The sequence below is a fragment of the Carcharhinus amblyrhynchos genome, chromosome 17 (genome assembly GCF_965287045.1).
Source record: "Carcharhinus amblyrhynchos chromosome 17, sCarAmb.v2.hapA, whole genome shotgun sequence".
Taxonomy (NCBI): domain Eukaryota; kingdom Metazoa; phylum Chordata; class Chondrichthyes; order Carcharhiniformes; family Carcharhinidae; genus Carcharhinus; species Carcharhinus amblyrhynchos.
This window is the reverse complement of record NC_137340.1, coordinates 22,507,331-22,529,882: the sequence shown is the minus strand read 5'-3', so window position 1 is coordinate 22,529,882 and position 22,552 is coordinate 22,507,331. Positions and strand designations below refer to the sequence as shown.

The window sequence follows — 22,552 nt, the reverse complement described above, 5'->3', positions numbered from 1 at the left end:
CCCTTTTGCCCCAACTGAATCTCAACGCAGAGTGGCAGCGAGACCCACCACCCCAATTGATCAGCCCCCAGATCAAGCCTACTTGGCTCTGCCCCATGGGCAGTGCAAGGTGTCCCCTAGGCATGGATACTTTGCTGCTTGGGCAGTGCAAGGAACAACAGGCTGGCACTATCAGAGTGCTGGGAGGTTGGGGGGTGGTCCCGATTGCACTCCCTTCACTCCAGGTGGGTTGTTCTGCTTCCCCGAAAATGGGGAGCTAGTCTGAACCCTGTTGGTGTGAAATACTCCAGGTGGAGTGGGCAACACTTGCGGGCCTGGAGAATTCAGTCTCGGGCCTGTTAATAGTATTTAAATGGTATGTTAAATGCTAGTCCCATCTCCCAGACATGCAGACACTGTTGGAAATCTGGGCCTGGGAGATGCAAGCATGGCACAAACGCTTGCAGAAATCCCATGAATTGGCTGACGTGCGATTCTCTCGGCCCGCTGCATTAAAAAATTAGGGCAGCGGGATCATGGTATAATCACCCCCATTATCTCTCCCCCATTTATCTTTGTATGTATTGTGAGAGATAGTTTATTTTAAAATTTGTTAAAGGGTTTATTCCTTCAGCATTCATAGGTTTTAACCTAAACAAAACTGTAGATGGAATAAATGCCATTACTTCCCGAAAGCTTCCTTAAGTCATTCTTCCCCCTCTAATTCAATTCTCTCTTCATCACAACACTCTCTTCCCCAGTGTAGTTTTCCTCTTCAATTCACAGTGGTTAGTACTGCTGCTTCGCAGTGCCAGGGACCTGGGTACGATTTCTGGCATAGATTGCTGTCTGTGCAGAGTCTGCATGTAAAAGTAAGGTTTGTTTATTTAGCTACAAGTAAGGCTTACATTAACACTCCAATGAAGTTTCTGTGAAATTCCCCTAGTTGCCACACTCCGGCGCCTGTTTTGGGTCAATCCACCTAACCAGCATATCTTTCAGAGCATGGGAGCAAACTGGAGCTCCTGGAGGAAACCCACACAGACACGGGGAGAATGTGCAAACTTCACACAGATAGTGACCCAAGCTGGGAATCAAGCCCGGGTCCCTGGTGCTGTGAGGCAGCAGTGCTAACCATGGTGCCACTGTGTTGCCCGTGTTCTCCCTGTGTCAGTATGTGTTTCTTCCAAGTGCTCTGGTTTCCTCGCGCAGTCTGAAAGACGCGCTGGTTAGGTGTATTGACCATGCTAAATTCTCCCTCCTGTACCCGAACAGGCACTCAAGTGTGGTGACCAGGAGATTTTCACAGTAGCTTTGTTGCAGTGTTAATGTAAGCCTACTTGTGACACTAATAAATAAACTTTAAACTTCCGTTACAGACATACTGTTTCACTGACCTTCAGCCCCTAGTTCATAAGTCGAATTCCACCCCAATTCATAAAGACACTTTACCCCTGCTAGATTATGTAATGTTGTTGATGTGAAGAAATGATGGAGCTATTTTCTTCACTCCTCTTCATAGATTGTTTTAATATAAAGGAAACTGTCAAAAAGCTGAATAAGTGTGTTGCCTTTTTCCATATTTTCTAATTAACAATTAATACAATAGTGCAGTGATTTATGAAACCAAATTTAAAACCTAGAGATTGTGAGCTTAGATGTCACCTTGTTAAATTTAAAATTGAATTTGGTAAATCTGGTAATTTATGAACGACCATGCTATTGTGCTAATGGCTGGCTGGGGATGTTATTTTGTAGCAATGGTAACTTTTTTAAAAAGTATCTTGTTTATACAGACATTTCTGTTTCTTCTGGTGGTACGCTCCACACATTACCTCAGTATTGGTGCACAGAACATAATTTGCTCAGCAACGGATGGAAAAAGTGAATTGAGGGAGGGAGAGAGAGAATGACAATTGTTTGTTTGTATGTGGCTTTAAGGGCACCAGTTTGTAAGTGTGGGCCAAGCCTCCATCAAATCATAGAATCCCTATAGTACAGAAGGAGGCCATTTGGCTCATTGAGTTTGTACCCACCACAATTCCACCCAGACCCTATTCCGGTAACCCCCTACATTTACCTTGCTAGCCCCTGACACTAGGGTCAATTTAAGATGGCCAGTCAACCTCGTGCGCACATCTTTGGTGTGTGGGAGAGAACTGGAGCACACGGATATTGGGAGAACGTGCCAACTCTACACAGACAATTGCCCAAGGCTGGAATTGAACCTGGTCCCTGGTGCTGTGAGGCAGCAGTGCTAACCACTGTCACCGTGCTGCTCCATGAAGCACCATAGCTGGTACAGGGATATGTTTTTCAATGTTTTGCAGACGTGCTAACAAACAGAAATATTGTGGCAAAATGCACAAAGACATTATGAAGCTTGTGGAATTGTGTGTGAGAAGGGGAAGTCAGTTTGATCGCATTGGGGAAGAGGAACATGGTTTCCTCACCGGTTGGGGACGAGGAAAGGTTTGTATTGTGGGGAAGTTCGATAATGGTGGGGTGGGGGGAGGGTGTTGTGGTGGAGGATGCAGGGAAGAAGAACGCTTATTTCCTGTGATCCATACAGACTGCTGCCTCAGCCAGTCAGAATTAAAACCTGAAATAAAAAGGTCAAATCCATGCCTTCCAATCTTATTGAAAAGCTAATCTGCCTCTGGGGTGTGGATTAGATGCTCACCCCCTGTCCTGCATGAGTGAAAAGCTGGAAGTTGAGGGATAGAGCCAACTCCCTGACACACTTTCATTCTTTGGGAATTGAAGTCTGCTATCTGTACCCAATCCCACCTGCTTCTCCATGTTAAAGTGTGAAGAGACTAGAGGAGAAAAGGGATCTAGGAGTATGGATTCACAAATCATTAACAACAGCAGCCTGTATTTATATAGTGCCTTTAGTATGATGAAGCCTTCCAAGTGCTTTGCAGCAGCAACTGTGAAGCAACAATTGATAACAAAGCAACAATTGATGACAAAGCTACATGAAATTTTAGGGCAAATAGTCAAAAAATGTGATTGAGATTTAGGTTTTAAAGGAGGAATGGAAAATGGAAAGGTTTAGGGAGCAAACTCCAAAGCTTCAGGTTACCCATGGAGCAATTAAAATAGGGGATACATAATGGGCCAAAATTAAATAAGCACAGATAGTTGGAGCATTGTGGTGCTAGAAGAGATCATTGGGATAAAGGGAAAAAGTTTCCCATTCTGCCTGCCATGGGAATCAGAACAGATGAGGGGCGGACCATTGGAAAGATCCGTTGAACTTAGGTGGGATTTCGTAGTTTCTGGATGAGCGCAGCTGTAAAATCTTGCCCAAGGTGAGGCACAGCCACGGAGATATTTGTAACAAGGATGAATTCTAGTATTTGACTGTGAGACAGTGTAGATCAGTGAGCACAGGGTTGATGATGAACAGGACTTGTTCTGAACAAGAGCGCGGAGAGCAGAGTTTTGGAACGCCTGTAGCCTAGAGGGGGTAGAATGTGGGAGGCTGGCAAGTAGTGTGTTTATATAGTCGAGTCTGGAGGCAGCAAAGGCATAGATGACTGTTTTGGCAGCAGATGAGCTGAGACAGGACCAGAGTTGGACAGTGATGCCAAGGTGGAAATAGACTGGTTTAGTGATCATGTGGGCAGAAGCGGGGAAGTAATGGGGAAGAGACGGTAGATATATGCCTTCTGAGGATGGTGAGATTCTATATGTTGTCTGCCATAACACACACTTCTTGAGTAAAGACAGGTCACCATCATGCCTCCCCTTGGTCAACTGCAGCAGACTCTGACACCATGAAGCCCTCAAGGTTATATTTAGTTAATAACTAAATTCAACAGTTTTACTACATCCTTGCTCCTATCCAATTGTTTTCCTCGCCATAGTATCAAGCTAACATATGCTCTCCCAACACTTGTTCTGAAGGCTCCATTGAGCACAATTAGCATTACTGACCTCAATGAGTGTTTAGGTGAAGACACACATAATGTTTTTAACATCTGTGCCATTGTAGTGCTCCTAACCCTGCCTCTACATTTATAGTGCCTCCTCAACATGCACAATATAGGTGGAGGCAGCCTGCTGACTCCTACGCTGTGTTGCCTGTAATGTTGTTGATGGGCGTCCTGTGGAGGGGCAAGAGCTGGAAGGTCTGGCCTGATTTGGGTGTGGAGCAGGTGCACCCTCCATGGGCCTATGTTTATAGGTGTGTGTGGGACACGTTAAAAAATGGCATCCATGATGAGGCAGCGGTGAAGTCGCAGCATAGCAGGCAAACCTGAGGCCATGTGTTTCTCGTGCATTTTTTTTTATTAGCTCAGAAGCAAGATGGTGCAAAATCCCAACTGCCTGCCTTCGTGCATGGGGAAGTTCTTCTTCCTTCAAAATCCATGGAGTTTTCATGTGAGCAAAGGCCCAACAGCTTTGAAGCTGGAATGCCATTGGGGCTGCAGCCTTTGTTGTTTGTCATCTGTTTAATTGCTTGTAGCGGCTCTTGCATCAATGCCATAGATTCTACCACAGAGTACTGGGTTTGACCTAAAGAGTATCAATTGCCACTCGGGATTCATGGATGAAGAGTTAGCCAGAGGTTGATGAATGGCATTGTTATCCTTAAGAAGAGGTGATTTTGCCCATTTGACTTTGGTGTACAGATGGCATTGGTATCTTTATAAAAGCTTTGCGTGTCATGATGCCAGCATATCACTGGATATCAGCATATCAGCTTTTCATTTCCCACCTTCAGCTTCTGGATTTGTTTTTGGGTGTCAGCCTTGAGCTGTTGGAATGTTACCTTCTTGACCTATGACCTTGGATTGTTCTGCCAGGCTCAGAGGTCTGGCAGAACAATTTTTAGCATAGTTGTCATCGGACAGTCCTGGTGATGGTGCCTGAACTTGATATTCTGTGCCTTGGTGTCTATTAGAGCAGGTTCCACTCACTGGAATTGAGTTGGATGTGTGAAGACTTTCCAGACTGGCTGTGAGCTGCTTGTAGAACTCTTTGGCTGCTTTAGGTTGAGACATTGACTTCTTCCTTTAGACTTTCGGGTCTTGCAATTTCCTGGTGTGAGGTGGATATTGATCACAGATCGAACAAGTTGATCTTTCTAGCAGGCTTCTGTGCCCCATATGAATTGAGTGATACAGATGTCACTTAGATGTTTGACCAGAACAGCGACATAATCCTGGAGGTGCCAATGCTTTGATCCAGGATGCTTTCATGTAGTTTTGTATCTGTCCTTCTGATGGAATGTTGTAATGAGACTGTGCTGAGCACACTCTGTCAGCAGAAGGAAGCTATTTGCATGTACATTTCCCACTCCATTTTTCTTAACAGTTCCTCTCTAGACATTAGAGTCATGGCCAAAACTGCATTGAAGTCCCCAAGAAGAAAGATCTTATTTTGGGGATGGCGGTAGGGACTTTATCAAGGTCAGAAGAGAAATTTCCTTAACATCTTCACTGGAGTCAGGGATTGGGGCATAAGCACTGATGACGTAAGTGTCATGAGTCTTTCATTTATACACTTGGAGAGTTTTGGAAGTGCATCTAAAATCATATTTTGTTGGCAAAATCAACTCCATGGACATCAGGATATCTGTCAGCCTTTCCTTTCCTCGAGGAGATGTATCCTTTTGCTTGTTCCTACAGAGGGATCTCACTGAGGTTGGTGATATCAAGTTAGAGTCTCAATAGCTTGTGTAGTACATTTGTATTCATCTTTCTGGACAGTTGTTCTTAAGACTGTCCATGAGTGTTCCATCATTCTGAGTTGCAACATTTAAAATGTTCTTTTTTTTCAACCACAAAGATAGTGATCCTGCAGGGTGTGGTTCCTTTTTGAGTGCCCTCCCTATTTGGGGTGGGCAGAAGGTTGCCTGAAGAGGACTGATCAGTCCTCTGCCCAAAGACACTTCTGTCCCAGGAGGTGTTCAGTGACCTTCATGCATCTGTTGCTTGTGCTCAGCTTCTTGACTAGGGATTCCTAGGTGTGCAACTCCCTCTCTCTCATCAATTCCTCATTGCTGCTGGGCTTAGGGATGTCTGGCAGTGCATCCAAGATTATTTTCCAGATGGCAGAACCAACTCTGTGAACACAAGGATCACTGTCAGTCTTTCTTTACCAGTAGAAGATTTATCCCCTGTTTGTTCCTTCAGCTACCCCATCCCAAGAAGACAGGTCTCACTGAGGATCATGATATCAATCTGGATTCTTTTTGGATTTTTTTTTCATTCATGGAATGTGGACTTTACTGGCCCAGGTCAGCATTTATTGCCCATCTCCAATTTCCCTTCAGAAAGTGGTGATGAGTTGCTGCCTTGAACATCTGTTGTCCATGTGATGTAGATACACCCGCAGTGCATCTAGAGAAGGAGTTCCTGGATTTTGACCTAGCAACAGTGTAGGAACAGCCTATTTCCAAGTGAGGATGGTGAGTGGCTTGGTTTGGAACTTCCAGGTGGTTGTGTCCCCAAGTACTCGCTGCCCTTGTCCTTTTTAGATGGTAGTGGTTGTGAGTTTGGAAGGCGCTGTCTGCGGAACCTTTGAGTTATTGCAGAGCATTTTCTAGACGGAACACACTTCTACTGATAGTTGGTGGTGGAGGGAGTAAATGTTTTTGGATAGAGTGTAAATCAAGTGAACTGCTTTGTCCTGGATGCTGTCAAGCTTCTTAAGTGTTTTGGAGCTACAATAACATAGGTAAGGGGAGAATAGGGAAGCATTGCATCACATTCCTGACTGTAACTTGTAGATGATGGAACGGCTTTAGGAAGTCAGAAGGTGCTTGCTGCAAGATTCCAAGCCTCTGACCTGCTGTTGTAGCCACAGTATTTATATGGCTAGTCTAGTTCAATTTCTGGGATGTTGATAGTGGGGGATTCAGTGATGATAATGCCATTAAATGTCAAAGGGTGATGGTTAGATCTCATATTGGAGATGTTCATTTGCCCTGCGCTTTTGTGGCATGTACGTTACTTGCCGCATATCAGCCCAAGCCTGGATATTGTCCAGGTCATTTTGCTTTTAGACATGGACTGCTTCTATCCTGGTGGAAACCTTCTGTGACTGTTTAACATTGGATCTTGGGGTGGCATCATCTTGTTGGGTTGGGATGAGATTTCAGTGGCATGTTGAACCAGGCTGATGTTGCTACCTTAGCCACCTCCTTTGTTCACAGCCAGTGAGATATTTAGGCTTCTTTCACCTCTTATCATTGAAAACATTTTAGATTGACCTTTGTCTGGCACCATCCTCTGACCTTGCCACCATGGCTGGCCCTACTAGGCACAAGGAGCTCTCAGTGGCATCACTCGAGGGATCATTGGAGTGCACAAGCCTCTCTGCAGCATCATGGTAGTGATCCACGAAAGGAAATGGAGACCCTATTATAGTGTAGGAAATTTGGCAGCCAATTTGTGCAGAGCAAGATCCCACAAATAACAATGTAATAATGAATAGATAAGTCTGTTTTAGTGACATTATTGGGGGATAAATATCAGGGAAAACTCACCTGCTCTTCTTCAAAATATTGCTATGAAAGTTTTACATGAAACTGAGATAACAGATATGGCCTTGGGTTTCGCATACCATTGGGATGGTAGCACCTCTGTTGGCACAACGCCTCCTCAGTACCGCGCTGGAGATTTAGTGCTCAAGTCTCTGGAATGGGAATTGAACATATTGACCCAGAGGCAAGAGTGCTGCTCACTGAGCCATGGTTGACCGTGAAGGCTGCAAATGCTTTATTAGCGCAAGGCTTATTAGTAGACTGTAAAAGACATTTTATTGCAGTGCCTACTGAGGATATAACAACTAAGGTTTTATTCGTCAATTTTAATCAAACGTTCTTGTGTGTAAAAACAGAAGCCTCTGTTTGCTTTGAAAACAATAGGATTTCCTGCATCTGGTGCATGAACAGCAGTTGTGTTACAGTATTTTAGATTAGCCCAACATTTTGTAATGTTATAGGTGCTTCCTCTACATCAATTGTGCAGTGATGGTCACTAACCTTTGCAGACCTGTAAAGTACAGTTGAATTCAAGTTATCATTATCCTAACCCAGTTCTTTTCATGAATTCATCAGAATATGAAAAATTGATCAGCTCACAGTATGAGTTGGCCTTTATGCACAGTTTTCTCAGAAGTATTCTTGTATGTGTTGCTTCCAATGTACTGTTGGTCCCAATGATAGCAGAGGAGGAAAAGTTCAATTGTTTTTGAAGCTTGGATGGAATAAATAAGACTTAAAATAAACTATCCATGAAAGGTTATCTTTACATTTTCGTTGCCAAGTTTAAAAAAAAGGACTTTTACAGCATTAACCTTTGGCAGACATAGCACCGAGTGCAGGAGGTGGGCAGAGATAGTTGAATCTGATGTTTGCTGAAAGCTACTTTGGAATTCACTTGGGGTAAATTTTCACAAGCTGCCCAGTTTGCACACTGGCGTATTTTCACTGATGTCAATGAAAATGAGAATCGGGTGTTGTATAAAATGCCAATGAATCCGCTAGTTGTCGCTTTCTGTCAGTGGCCAAAGTAAAAATTCACCTCATTATTTATCAAGAGAATTTACGATCATCTTTTAAAGCAAGGTATATTTATCTATTTTGAATCTGTGGTCTCCCAATGGCTTGAAAATAACTTTGGGACATATAAATATTCAATTAGAATACTCCTAGACAGCATAAACTGAGCAATGTTATGATAAGTATTTAAAAGGAATGAAACAAATTATGTATTAAGTGGACTAATTTCTATCTTATGAAACTTATCTTCCTAGAAGCAAAGTATGATCATCATTGTGCATTTTTTTTTTACCAGTGGGACTGTATAATGCATCCCCCAGTCGTAGGATTTCCTCCACCAGTTGGCATGGACTTCATACCCATATTTCCACAGATGTACACCTCTTGGCGACCATCAAGTAAGGGTTGGGAAGATAAAAGGATACCTGATTGCAAAGTAAGATTTTATAGCTGTATTTTGCTAACTATTGAAATGCAGACCTCCTATCCCATTAAGGTGGCTGTGCAAACTTGCTCCTAATTTACATTGGTAGAAGGGTGCTGTAAACCTGTGGTGTGTGACTTCTTTGGAAAATAGGCCTGAAAATAGGCCCAAAAATCAGGACCACGGGAGTACCTCTGTCAAATTTTTTTTGATTAAGTTCCTGTGAAGTATCTTGCGATGCTTTTACTGCATTGAAGGTGTTCTATAAAGTGTGAGTTGTTACTGGTATTTTTAAAGTCCCAGGGACCCGCAGTGTAAATTGTACTGTTGGGAAAATCAGTCATCTGTTTTTAGAATCACAGAATCTCGACAGTGCATTTGGCTCACGGAGCCTGGACCGACAACAATTCCACCCAGGCCCATGTATTTACCCTGCTAGTCCCCCTGATGCTAAAGGGCAATTTAGCATGGCCAAAGAACCTAACTTACACATCTTTGGACTGTGGGAGGAAACTGGAGCACCCAGCGGAAACTCGTGCAAACTCCACACAGACAGTGACCCAAGGCCAGAATTGAACCCGGGTCCCTGGTGCTGAGGCTGCAGTGCTAACTACTATGCCAACTTTAGCTTATAATCAACTTTATAATTTGGGTTCCAGATAATTTCTGGCGATCCATTAATGGAACATTACAAGATTGAAATATTTTTATATTAATTTCCAACTATAATTAAACCCCTAAGTTGAAGTTGGCTAATTGAAGCAGGCTGATACTTTAATTTTCAACACTTAATTTTCACTTAATTTGAATTTTGGATCATGTTTTTAGCATTTAATTCCCACTTTCCTATTATTTACAATGTTTAAACAAACTATTGGCTAGTTTTAAAAAGCCCCAAATTATTTGAAATAGACAAACTGTTTTATGTGCTGATAGGCCATTCTGTGAGTATACATCAATCAGGCCTTTTTGGTGATTACTATTCCAATATTCACGTAATGAAGAAATAAAAATCTGGATGAAGCATATTTTCAGTTTTGCTGAATTGAATTGAAAATTCAATTGATGTTGGATGGAATTCTCTGGCCTTGCTACCACTGCCAATGAGAACAGAGAATTTGGCACTCAGCAAAGAACAGAGAATTCCAGCTCTTGAGTTGATGCACTGGCCGGAATTCTCCAACCTCACCCGCAGCTGGGGTTCTCCAGTCCTGCTACAGTGAATGGAGATTTGACTGAGTGCCAGATTTTCCACTCTTGCTGGTAGCAGCAGCAGGTGTGCGTGACTGGAGAATTCTGACCATTGACAACAAAATTAGAGTGTTGGTCTGCTGCTTATACCGAGACATTGCTTTCCAATAAAGAGAAACTGTCTCATTTCAGTCAGTAGAGGGAGAAAAGCTTTGCCAATGATGGATTGATTGCCTGTAGATGAAACAGTGTTTTCCCAAACAAGCATATCAAATAAATGGTAGGAAAGGAATCTAATGTGCAAATATTGTATTATGTTGTGCACGTGTTATGCACCTCCTTTTAGTGCTTAATACGTACCGACACACACCCACCTGCTTGCACTTCTGCATAACCCATCAATTAACACGTATATCCAACTTAATAGGCTGATTTGTTCTATCATTGCCAAATTTCATAGGCAAATTTAATCTTCCCAAATGTTGGCTCACCAACTTAATCATCCCTATCCTTGAATCCTCTCTGGAGCTGCAGCGGGCCAGAGAGAAATAAATTAAATCAAATCAAACTATACTGATCCATGATAAGTGTTTAGGAAAAAAAAACTCAGGCAATATACTGTCTTTGAGCAATAATTCTTATTAGGATCGTTTATGTTTTTGGTCTCCCACGCTTGGTTCTCTTTTTCTTACCGATACACAGACAAAGCTTAAGCTGCTCTGTTTAAGTTCTGTCTCCCAGAACATACCATCTCCAGACTATTGGAAAATCCTTATTTGACTTGCCAATCAAATAAATCCAGTATCATTCACCTGCTACCTGACCCCAAAATCAACTTGCCATTTGTTTCAGAAGTGCTATATATTAGACTTTCAAAGGGGCCCTCACCTAATTGTCCCTTTCCCCATAATATGGTGTTTTTTGGGACTTGGGCTGATTTATTGGTTGTAAAATACATTTTTGATGCCTTTTAAGCTTTTACTTTTTTAAGTATTAGATTGTTGCAGAAGTTTAGCCTTTGACAGGATATTACCAAAAAATAGATTAATGATCATTTCAACCATGTATGTCCAATCTAGATACATGAGGTTGCAAAATTTCTTAATGATGCTAATAATGAACATCTTTAATAAAAGCAGTGGAGTATATCAGTAGGGCTGAATGTCTATTTTTTTCTGTTATACAATTTCCAGCACAGAAAAAGGCCAAAGGTAATGTAGTAAATGTGGTAGGCATAAATAAGGGACTTATGACAAAAAAAAATGCTGGAAAATCTCAGCATCTACTGAGAGGGAATAGAGCTAATGTTTCGAGTCTAGATGACAGAGCTGAAGACAGTAGAAGATAGGGTGATATTTAAGCTGAATGGGTGAGCGGGGAGAGAGATTGACAAAGATGTCATAGACAAAAGGAATGTAAATGAAGGTTATCATGGCTAAGAAGGGTGCTGATGGCCTTTGACAGGATATTACCAAAAAAAATGGTCATTTTAACCATGTATGTCCAATCTAAATACATGAATTTGCAAAATTTCTCAGTGAAGGGCGCTGATAGCGACCCATTAACAGATCAGAATATGTAAATGGCAAGATAAAGGTCAGTAAGAAGTCTCAACACCAGGCTGAAGTCCAACAGGTTTATTTGGTAGCACAAGCTTTCAGAGCGCTGCGCCTTCATCAGATGAGTGGGAATTCTGTTCGCAAACAGCATATAAAGACATTAACTCAATTTACAAATAATGGTTGGAATGCGAGTCTTTACAGGTAATCAAGTCTTAAAGGTACAGACAGTGTAAGTGGAGAGAGGGTTAAGCACAGGTTAAAGAAATTGTATTGCCAGTTGAGGCCATCCTCAGGTGTGCGGAACTTGGCTATTAGTTTCTGCTCAGTAATTCTGTGTTGTCGTGTGTCGTGAAGGCTGCCTTGGAGAATGCTGACCTGAAGATCAGGGACTGAATGCCCGTGACTGCTGAATTGTTCCCCAACAGGAAGAGAACACTCGGGAAAAGAACAGGCAGGAGTGAGGACGGCCTCACCTGGGATCTTAGGTTCATGTCACACTATCTGTAACCCCCCCACATCTTGCCTGGGCTGGCAAGATCTCACCATCTGTCCTGGCTGGAGACAATACGCATCTCTTTAACCTGTGCTTAAACCTCTCTCCACTCACATTGTCTGTACCTTTGAGACTTGATTACCTGTAAAGTCTCGCATTCCAACCATTATTTTGTAAATTGAGTTAGTGTCTTTATATGCCCTGTTTGTGAACGTAACTCCCACTCACCTGATGAAGGAGCAGTGCTCTGAAAGCTTGTAGTTTGTGCTACCAATTAAACATGTTGGACTTTAACCTGGTGTTGTGAGACTTCTTACTGTGCTTACCCCAGTCCAACGCCAGCATCTCCACATCACATCAAGGATAAAGGTAAGCAGGATGTCAAAGGATCCACCCTTTTTCACCCATTAAAGTCCCTTTGCACACCTCCCCCCCCACCCCCCCATCAACTATGGATATCTGTTACATGTCTCAAGTTGTTCTTTGACATTTCCCTGTGGGGAAACGGTGAATATTCCAAGAGGCAATAAGTACCAACACTAGGAGAAGTAGAAGAGCATTTGGAGGGCTCCACTGAAACCCATCTGTAGCCATGGTCCTGGTGGAAAAAGTAAGTAGAATGTTCTCAAAAACTAAAGTGGTGAGGCCCGAGAGGAAAAGGCCATATAGATGATAGCTGAAAAACAAAATGGAAGCAAGTAACGCAACAGTCAAAACTAGCGCTTCAGGTGTAAAAGGAAACTAAAAGACGTAAAGTAATTAAACCAAGAGAGAAAATGTGCAAGTAAAGAATTAAAGCAGAAGGACAAGCTAGGATGTAAGCACCAAACAGTCTTATACAAACACGGAGTTATAAGGAACAAATTCAACTTGGAAGATAAAAGATGGTAGCCATTGCTGAGACATGGGCTAGGATTTCACAGGTAGCCTTGAGGTTCCTGTGCTGGGACTAGAAATTGATGCTGTTCCTGCTCTCAAACGAACTGCTTGTAGACATGAGGCTTGACTAGTGAGGGGAATGGAAGTGAACACTGAGGTGGCAGATGTGGTGTTGGGTGGTGTAAATTGAGGTGCTACTGTCAATCATAAAGGTTTATAGCATGGAACCACACCCTTCAGTGCAACTTGTCCACGCCATTGAGTTTTTATCACTAAGCTATTCCCAATTGCCTGTGTTTGACTCATATCCCTCTAAATCAATCTTGTCCATGTAACTGTCTAAATGCTCTCTAAAAACAAAATTGTACTCCCCACATTCAATGTCACTGGGGCATGTGAGAACACTGCTAGTTGTAGGTGGACTTTAATTTGACGGCCTTCATTGACCCTACCCCCACCCCTGCTGACTCCAGTTCCATCCTCAAAGTCATGGAAAATTATAGGCCGTGACTTTAGAATTGGGAACTAAATATATCAGGCTATAAGAATAGGGAATATGGTAGAGGGGGAGGAGCAGCCTTGGTGATTAATGACAAAATTGTTCCATAAGAGAGAATATAATGATTGGCGAGCAGACAGTGGAGACTTTTATGGGTGGAATTAAGAAATCAAAGAGGATTTGAGACTGTACTGGGAGCTGTGTATAGGTCTCTTTATAGCAGCTATGAAGTTGTAGATTGTATGAATACTGAGATTAGACAAGCATGTAACAAACACAGCATGGTTTTAATGGGGACTCAAACTTTCATTTATATTGTAATAAGCAGACTACTACGTGTCCAAAAGATGGTAAAATCTTGAATGTATTTAGGATAGTTTTTTTTTCTACAATGTGTCCTAGAACCAGCAAAGTTGTAGGCCGTATTAGATTTAGTAATGAGAGTGAACCAGATTTAATCAACAACCTCAGTGTCTGAACATATGATTTGGGTTCAGTGTAGTGCTTGAAAGGGAGAAGCATGAAATGGTTACCATGGCCAGGGCTTAAGTGCTGTGGTGGGGTTGAGAAGTGGGAAGCAGCAGCATTTCCCTCCATTGAGCAAGGTGGAATATCACACTGAGTCATGTGATGCTGAGCTCATTAATTATTGTAGCTGAGCATTTCCCAATGTTTTACATGGTGGAGCAGACAGGGTGTCATGTGCCCCACTGTCATTTCCAGGTACCATATTTAAAAAGCTCCTGGACTGCTGCTCCTCAAACTGGCTCTGAACAGTGGTGTAGGAAATGGCCCAGACACAGCAAGCTACGCCGGCACCCAGTTTTAGTGATGCATCCCTGGCACTATTGCTAATGCAGCAGAGAAAAGGAGGGACCCCCTGTACCCCAGGGATGGAAGGCAGAGACCCACCCCACGAACTAGTTCTGCTTGGGAGGCAGTCAATAAGGTGATGATGTAAACACTATACACTAGAGGACAACCTGTAGAACAACATCATCCATGCTGCCAGGCAAGTGAACCCTCAAATGGTCCAACTTGCTTCACAGAATGGGAGCTGGGTGATTGATGGACCTCAGTGGACAAGCTACCATTGCTGCTGCTGCTGCTCATGCCATAAAGGCTTTCCCTGCATGAATGAGGTCTCATTGTGGCACTGCAGTCCATCCAGTCTGCAGCTACAGAGATGACTGTGGGACACTGACCTTGCCACATAAAGAGCTCCTATTGTGGAAGTAGGATATGGGGTCTGTCATGGAGAACACCAGGAGGCACAGCAGATGGCACTTCCATCCTCATGCCTGATCCTTGCGTGAGTTCACTGATCTGGAGGGTGCTGCCAGCAATCCTAGTGATCAAGGTGCAGCGAAGCTTTCACATAGTATACAGGGTTGGTTCTATTGACTGGCAGTAAAGAGGGTGAACACATTTCACCTGTAAATCTGTCACAACAGTCACCTGCACCCTCAACCAACACGGAGACGCACTCCATGGGTTCAATAGTTAATTGAGGCTGGATTTTATATTCTGGTGGTCACCACACGGATACCTTTAGAACATAGACTACAGCACAAACAGGCTCTTCGGCCCACAAGTTGTGCCGATCATATCGCTACCTACTAGGCTTACCTATAACCCTCAATCCCATTTAAGTCCCATGTATTCATCCAGAAGTCTCTTAAAAGACCCTGTCGAATTTGCCTCCACCACCACCGACGGCAGCCGATTCCACTCACCCGCCACTCTGAGTGAAAAACTTACCCCTGACATGTCCTCTGTACCAACTCCCCATCACCTTAAACATGTGTCCTCTTGTAGCAACCATTTCTACAGCATGAGGAGGCAGGACAGCCAATCTCACTGGTACTTGGAGGACAGCTGGAGAAGGAACTCCTGCAAAGTCCAAGTTAAATGATGATCCTCTGGGACTAGTGCTACACAAGACATGTTGCATGTAGCAGGAGGCAGAAGAACATCAAGCACAGCTATTGGAGGTCTTCAAAAGGATGGCACATGAGGTGAATGAGTCTTTCTATCTTCTGCCTGATAAAGTGGCAGCCTGGGGAAGGTGATGGATGCCAGAGAGAACCTTATCTAGCAAAACACCCAGTGTCTACTCTAGGTACGTGCAGACCTTCACTCCCCCACAGTATCCATGGATGAGTTTTTGTAGAGAAGGGGACAGGGCACTTTGATCTCTGTACAGGTGCCCCTTCTCCTTGAGGATTCAGGCAGGGGTCCTTGGGTATCCAAATGGAAGAGAAGCAGTAGGCACAAGCTTCTAAATTTCCACTCAGGTCTCTCCAGGGGATGTGTGGCTCTTCAGAATCCCCTCACTTTGTCACTTTGTGACCCCTCCCCCCATCTGCCTTGGTGTCTGAGTGAGTGCAGAGGCTGCAGCTCTTACTTCCATATTTCCTCCAACAACCCTCAGCTGTCCTTCACCCATTATTGCCAGACACTCATCTTACAGTTTTCATTATCCCTTTAACCATCATCATTCCTTCCTATCAACAATTCTCACAGTATGTCCTCCAGGAATCATCTGTTGATAGTACAGACCCTTCCTTCTGAACCCTTCCCCATCTTTGCTGTGTGTAATCATTTGTAACCCCATCACCATCACTGCCCGTACTCCAACATCCTCCCTCCCCACCCTCCTCCACCTTAGACCACATCACCCATTCCATAACCCCTGCAGAATCCCACTCTTTCCCTTACCATCCGTAATCTCCCATGGCCTCTCTCTGAGTTTACATACCTCTCCATCTAATGCCCGCCCTCAATGTGATCTTTCAGAGTCCAAGGTCACTGGAGGCTTCTATCTCTCTTGCACTCTTCGCAAGCCTGCCCCACCCTATGATTCCCACCAGTGGCAGGAGGTTAGGTAAGGTGGATTTTAATGGGATGAGGTAAAGGCTCTCCACATTAAACTGTTGCTAGTTGAAACACCAGTGGGCAATCAGAAGAGAATTTAATGTCATTCCAAACCAGTGACTACCACTAAGGGCCAAGAATTCCACTGACAGCAGGAGAGACAAGAGAGAACATAAAACTAAATGAGAAACTGAGTAAAGTTTTACAAACACTGTACAGATCCTGCTGAATGGGAGAGATAAAAAGAATTGCAAATGCTGACAAAACAGATAGTAACAGCTAAGAAAAGGGAATATGAAATTGAATTTGCAGAAGATAAGAAAATCAACACAAAAAATACAATAATCTGAGAGGAGAAGGTGATCAGAAGTAATCTGAGTCCCTTGAAAATATGATTAGCAGTTTTCAATGAAAATAAAGAAATAGTGAACTTAAGTTATTATTTTGTGCCAACATGTAGGCTAAAAGAAGAGCATAGAATGTTGGACATCCAGTAGAATCTGGGATTCAATCAGGCGTAAGGGGTGATTTTCAGGGGGTGAGTTAATTAGAAAGTTGGGGTTGTTCCACAATTCCCCAGACACAGTGGGGTTTTTGCTTCATAGCAGATTAATGATGTGAGTGATGAGTCCCTAATCTGGATGTCCAAACTGATTGACAGGCGGGCAGGGAACTGATCACTAACAGCACCACAGTTTTTAAGTCTGCATTGGAATCGGGGTAAACCGTTGTGGGGATTGGGGGGGGGGGGGGGGGGGGCGGTGGTGGGGTAGTTGGGGTGAGATGGGTGGGGGGGACTGTTGGTGTATTGTGGTGGTGATGTTTGGACAGGAGTTGACCGGACCTGAGGATTGATAGGGTGCCATTGAAGCGACCAGAGGGAGATGGCAGGCCAAATGGATTGGGTTCCGTTTAAGTTGGACACCAGTGTGAGCTGCTGATCCAGAAGTGGAGATCATGCCCTGAAAAAGGAAGGTCATAGGCCTCATGGTAGAAGGGTTTGCAGTGGGGCTGCTTGGGGTTTGGGAGAGAGGAAAACTTGAAGCCTTAGGAGAAAAGCTATACAAGGGACACCTTGATCATAGTAGCTCCTTAGGCAGGCGTCCGGATCCAGGGGCTAGGTGAGAAGGTACTTAGCTCCTGAATCCGCTGAATTCTTGCCGTGAGGAAACTGTCAGTTACAGATTTCTGACTGCCCACCTAACCCAAACCTGTTTGTTCTTGTTCAGTTAAAATTCTGTCTCAAGACTGACCAAAATTGCAGAAATGAAGAAACCAATGGTCCTTGAGTGACAGATCCTGAGTACTACATGGTTTTAAAGGAAGAAGTTGAGAACGTTGCAGACCTTCTAACAATTATCTTCTGAATTTTCTTCAATTTGGCGATTGTACCTTTCAATTGGATATGCCACTGTGTTATTCAGGAAAGGTGAAAGGGAAACCAGGCAATTATAGCCCAGTTAACCCAACATCTGTGCTTGGGAAATGACTGGAGTTTACAGTTTACGGTTTAAGGATAAAATGACTGTATTCCTTACACTTTCAGCTAATTGGAAAGAGGCACCATGGATTTCTAAAGGCATCGTCATGCTTGACAAACTTAATTGATTTTGTTTTGAAGTGGCCACTAAAGTAATGGATAGGGGAATGTTTATGGAATGGCGGTGGTGGTCTCTGGGACATGCTTGCTTGAATAGTCTGTGAGACATAAGAACATAAGAAATAGGAGCAGGAGTAGGCCATCTAGCCCTTCGAGCCTGCCCCGCCATTCAATAAGATCATGGCTGATCTGTCGCTGCTCAGTTCCACTTTCCCGCCCTCTCCCCATAACCCTTAATCCCCTCTCTTATCAAAAACCCATCAACCCACGTCTTAAAAATATTTAGCAAGGCAGCCTCCACCACTTCAACGGGCAGAGAATTCCAGAGATTCACCACCCTTTGAGTGAAGAAGTTCCTCCTCAACTCCGTTCTAAACCGCCCCCCTTTTATCTTGAGGCTGTGCCCCCTAGTCCTACTGTCTTTTTTGAGCGGGAAGAGTCTCTCCTCCTCTATCCTATCCATCCCATTCATCATCTTATACGTCTCAATGAGATCTCCCCTCATTCTTCTAAACTCCAACGAGTACAAGCCTAGTTTATTCAGCCTCTCCTCATAGCTCAACCCCCTCAACTCCGGTATCAGCCTAGTAAACCTCCTCTGCACTCCCTCCAAGGCCAAAATATCTTTGCGCAGGTGCGGCGCCCAAAACTGCACACAGTACTCCAGCTGCGGCCTCACCAATGCCCTATACAGCTGCAGCAAGACCTCCCTACTTTTATATTCAATCCCCCTCGCTATGAAGGCCAGCATCCCATTCGCCTTCCTGACCACCTGCTGCACCTGCAAGCTGGGTTTTTGCGACTCATGCACAAGGACCCCGAGGTCCCTCTGCACCGTCACCTGCTGCAGTTTTTCGCCCCGTAAGTAATAGTCCTTCCTACCATTCTTCGTACCAAAGTGGACCACCTCACACTTGCCAACATTAAATTCCATTTGCCATTTCCTGGCCCATTCGTCCAGCCTATCTAGATCCTTCTGCAGACTCTCCACACCCTCCGCACAATTTGCCGTTCCCCCAATCTTGGTGTCATCAGCAAATTTTGACACCCTACACTCGGTTCCCTCCTCCAGATCATCTATATAAATGGTAAAAAGCTGAGGCCCCAGCACCGACCCCTGGGGCACTCCACTAGTCACCATCCGCCAATCCGAATAGCACCCGTTGACCCCCACTCTCTGCCTCCTATTTGACAACCAATCCTCTATCCACCCTACCCCCAACTCCATGCCCCTCGACCTTCTGCAATAACCACACCTCTCAATTTTGGCACAATCCTCCAGATATTGGTAAAGAGGATCTTGCAGCTGTGACAGGGTGGGAGTGCCATTGTCATTTCCTAGATCAATGCTGGGTGGGCCATCCAGTTTAATTCCTTTTAGACTTTGTATCAGTTTGAAACGGACTAACATGCCACTCTGCTATATCAGAGGGCATTTAAGAATCAGTAACATCCCTGTGCTGCTGATCTGAAGACTCATGTAGGCTGGACCAGAAAAGGATGTTAGATTTCCTTCCCTCCAAGGACATTAGTCAACCGTATGGGTTTTGATGACAATTGACAATGGTTTTGTGGTCAGCATTAAACTTTTTTAGGCCAGATTTGTCGATTTGAATTTAAATTTCACCAGCTGTCATGGTGGAATTTGGTTCCATGTACTCATAGCTGGTCCTTTAGATTTTTGTTCCTAGTGACATTACCACAATGCACCAGGATCTCCCCCTAAGTTCTAAGGTGTTAAGAAGAACCAATCCTGGTTTGGGATAGGTGTGTAGTATCTAGAACTTGATGGGCATTGCCCAAAATTAGAGACAGACCTTTCAGAAGTAAAATTAGGGTACACTAAAAAGGATGGTAAAAGTTTGGAACGCTACTCTGCAAACAGCAATTTGATGCTGGGTCAGATATCAACTTAAATATGCAGATGTTAAGTATTTGCTAATTAAAGGTGTTAAGAGGTATGGTATAGATCAAAGAAGTGAAGACATTGATCAACCGTGGTCTCACTGTTTGGTGGAATAGGGTCGAGTGATTTAAATAGTCCATCATTGTTCGTTTATTGGAGCTGCAAAGACAATACAATTGAGATTTACTAGAATTATACCAGTATTACAAGGATATATCATGCAAACAGGTTTGAAAAATCAGACATCTTTTCACTGGCATGAAGATCGAAGTGGGCGATTTGAAGGGATTTTCAAAATCATTAAATGTTTTGGGAGAGGAAATAAAAGAATATTGGCCACGATTCTTCCAAAAGTGCTGAATTGGTAGGAAAATGGTTCTAAATCCTGACTGTGTTTTGTCAGCTCAGCTTCTCATCTGAATCTCCACACTCTGTGCCCTGCAGAGGTTCCAGTCATGAATATCATTTAAAAATGCAGGGAGGTGGGGCCTATTTGACAGTGCATGTGTACTGGTCCCAATTTCTCAGATTCCCCGCTTGCTGGCCGGCCCGGGACCCCCACAGTGCCTGATGGGCAGTGCCAAGGTGCTCCCTTTGCATTGGCACTTTGGGCAGGGACACAGGCTGGCACTACCAGAGTGCTCATGCCCAGGGGGCACTACCACCCTGCTGCTCAACCCCTGGGGGTGGCCCTGATTATCCCCCTCCCCTTCATTCCGGCAGGGTGTCCCGCTAAGTCCCCGAACGTGAGAAGCTAGTCTAAACCCCGCCGGAACGATAAACTCCGAACTGGGTGGGCGATTCAATCAGGATCCAGAAGTTTCCGATAATTACATTTAAAACATTTTAAAAAAATTCAAATTACTTACCTGCCTTCCTGCCAGTTTCAAGTGTGGTCTGACTGGCAACTGTTCGCTGATTCTGGGCGATGGCGCACGCGTTTCCAGCGCATGCACAAATCCTGATACAAGGCCAACGATGCGCGTCTCCCAATGTGACCTGCCAGAAAAGCTAGCAGTCGCGATGGGAGAATCACGGCCATTGTTTCCACCGATAGGTGACTAAGTAGCAGGGAGAAATAAATTTAGGTCTTATCACGAGAAGGGAAGAAGAAGAAATTATTTCATAAATAAGATTTTGACAACATGTACTGCTTTATCACAACTAGTTGTTAACAACGAATTTCCCCCAAGGGTGTAATAAAACAGAGTGCTGGAAAAACTAAGGCCATCTGGCCACATCTGTGGAGAAAGAATTGGAGTTAAGATTTTGAGTCCAGTATGACTTCAGAGGTTTCTCATGGGTTTTTCTGATTGACTGCTATAGCTTTAGCAGAAGATTGTCAGATCCCTGTTTCAATCAAATTGCTTGCAAAGTTAGGAGAGGTTTGGAAATTCCTGACAAATGTGCTGGGTGGAAATTGGTAGGTGAGATGTACTGGAATGACTGCCTGTGCTTAAGTAGCCTGGTATGGATGGCTTGCATCACTGATTGTTAAGAGAAGGGGTGGAGGTAGAAGGTTTGCCATTATTGCCTAATCTTTCCTAGATATGGAAGAAATGCCTGAATATTGGAAAGAAATTTTATTGAAAATGAGATGCCCTTGGTGGGCCGGATGGTAAAATTCTGGCCAAATGTCTTGCATTAGGCAGTGCAAAACTCTTTTGAAAACATTTAAAATTTGTACTGCATTCATTAAAGCTGAAAGATAACAGCAGCTTACATTCATATAGCAACTTTAAGGTAGAAACCAGCCCAAGACATTTCACAAAGTTGTAATCCGAAATCAATTTTTTCCAGGATGAAAGATGCATTCAGAAAGGTGATTAAAAAGCTTAGTCAAATAAGTTAATTTTATTAACAGAGGCAGAGAGGTGCAGATGTTGAGGTTTGGGCAAATGAAGGAATTGCTGTAATAAGGGCATAGGAAGATAGAAATGGAGGGAGGCACAAAAAAACAGATTCGGAGACATAGTGATGTTGGGGATTGGAATCATAGAATAGAAGGAGGCCATTTGGCCCATTGAGTCTGCACTGACCATACTCCCATCCAGGCCATGCATTTACCCTCCTAATCCCTCTGATACTAGGGTCAATTTAACATGGCTAATCAACCTAACCTGCACATCTTTGGACTGTGGGAGAAAACTGGAGCACCTGGAGGAAACCCATGCAGACACAAGGAGAATGTGCAAACTCCACATAGACAGTGACCCGAGGCCAGAATTGAACCTGATACCTCGGCGCTTTGAGACAGCAATGCTAACTACTGTACTACCATGCCACGCGGTGGTGGGTTTTGGTTTTTAATGGCTGAAAGAAATTACAAGAGATGGAGATCATGAATGGATTCAAACATGAGGATAAAAATCTTGTATTGTGTGGAGGTCAGAGGTCAATGTAGGCTATGATAAATAAACTGGACATTAGCAGTAGGGCTTTTTGGAAGCGTTGTTATTTAATGAGGATATAAGTTAACAGTCTGGTCAGGAGGGCATTAGAGTTATCACTTCTGGAGGGGACAAAGCTATGGCTGAAATTAGTAGGCCATTGGCAGGGCTGTGAGAGTCGCTGTTATACGGTGGAAGTAGATGGCCTTTGAAATTCTGCATGGGATCATC

General features: G+C 43.7%; 1 protein-coding gene across 2 annotated transcripts in view; it reads left to right on the top strand.

Moving 5' to 3' along the window:
- The window catches only part of tcerg1l (transcription elongation regulator 1 like), a 636,404-nt gene that overhangs the window by 9,082 nt on the left and 604,770 nt on the right, over nucleotides 1-22,552 (top strand). For both annotated transcript variants that reach the window (XM_080205273.1, XM_080205274.1), the window contains exon 3: nucleotides 8,796-8,936. In XM_080205273.1, the coding sequence (XP_080061399.1) occupies nucleotides 8,796-8,936 (141 nt within the window). The remainder of the gene's footprint in view (nucleotides 1-8,795; nucleotides 8,937-22,552) is intronic.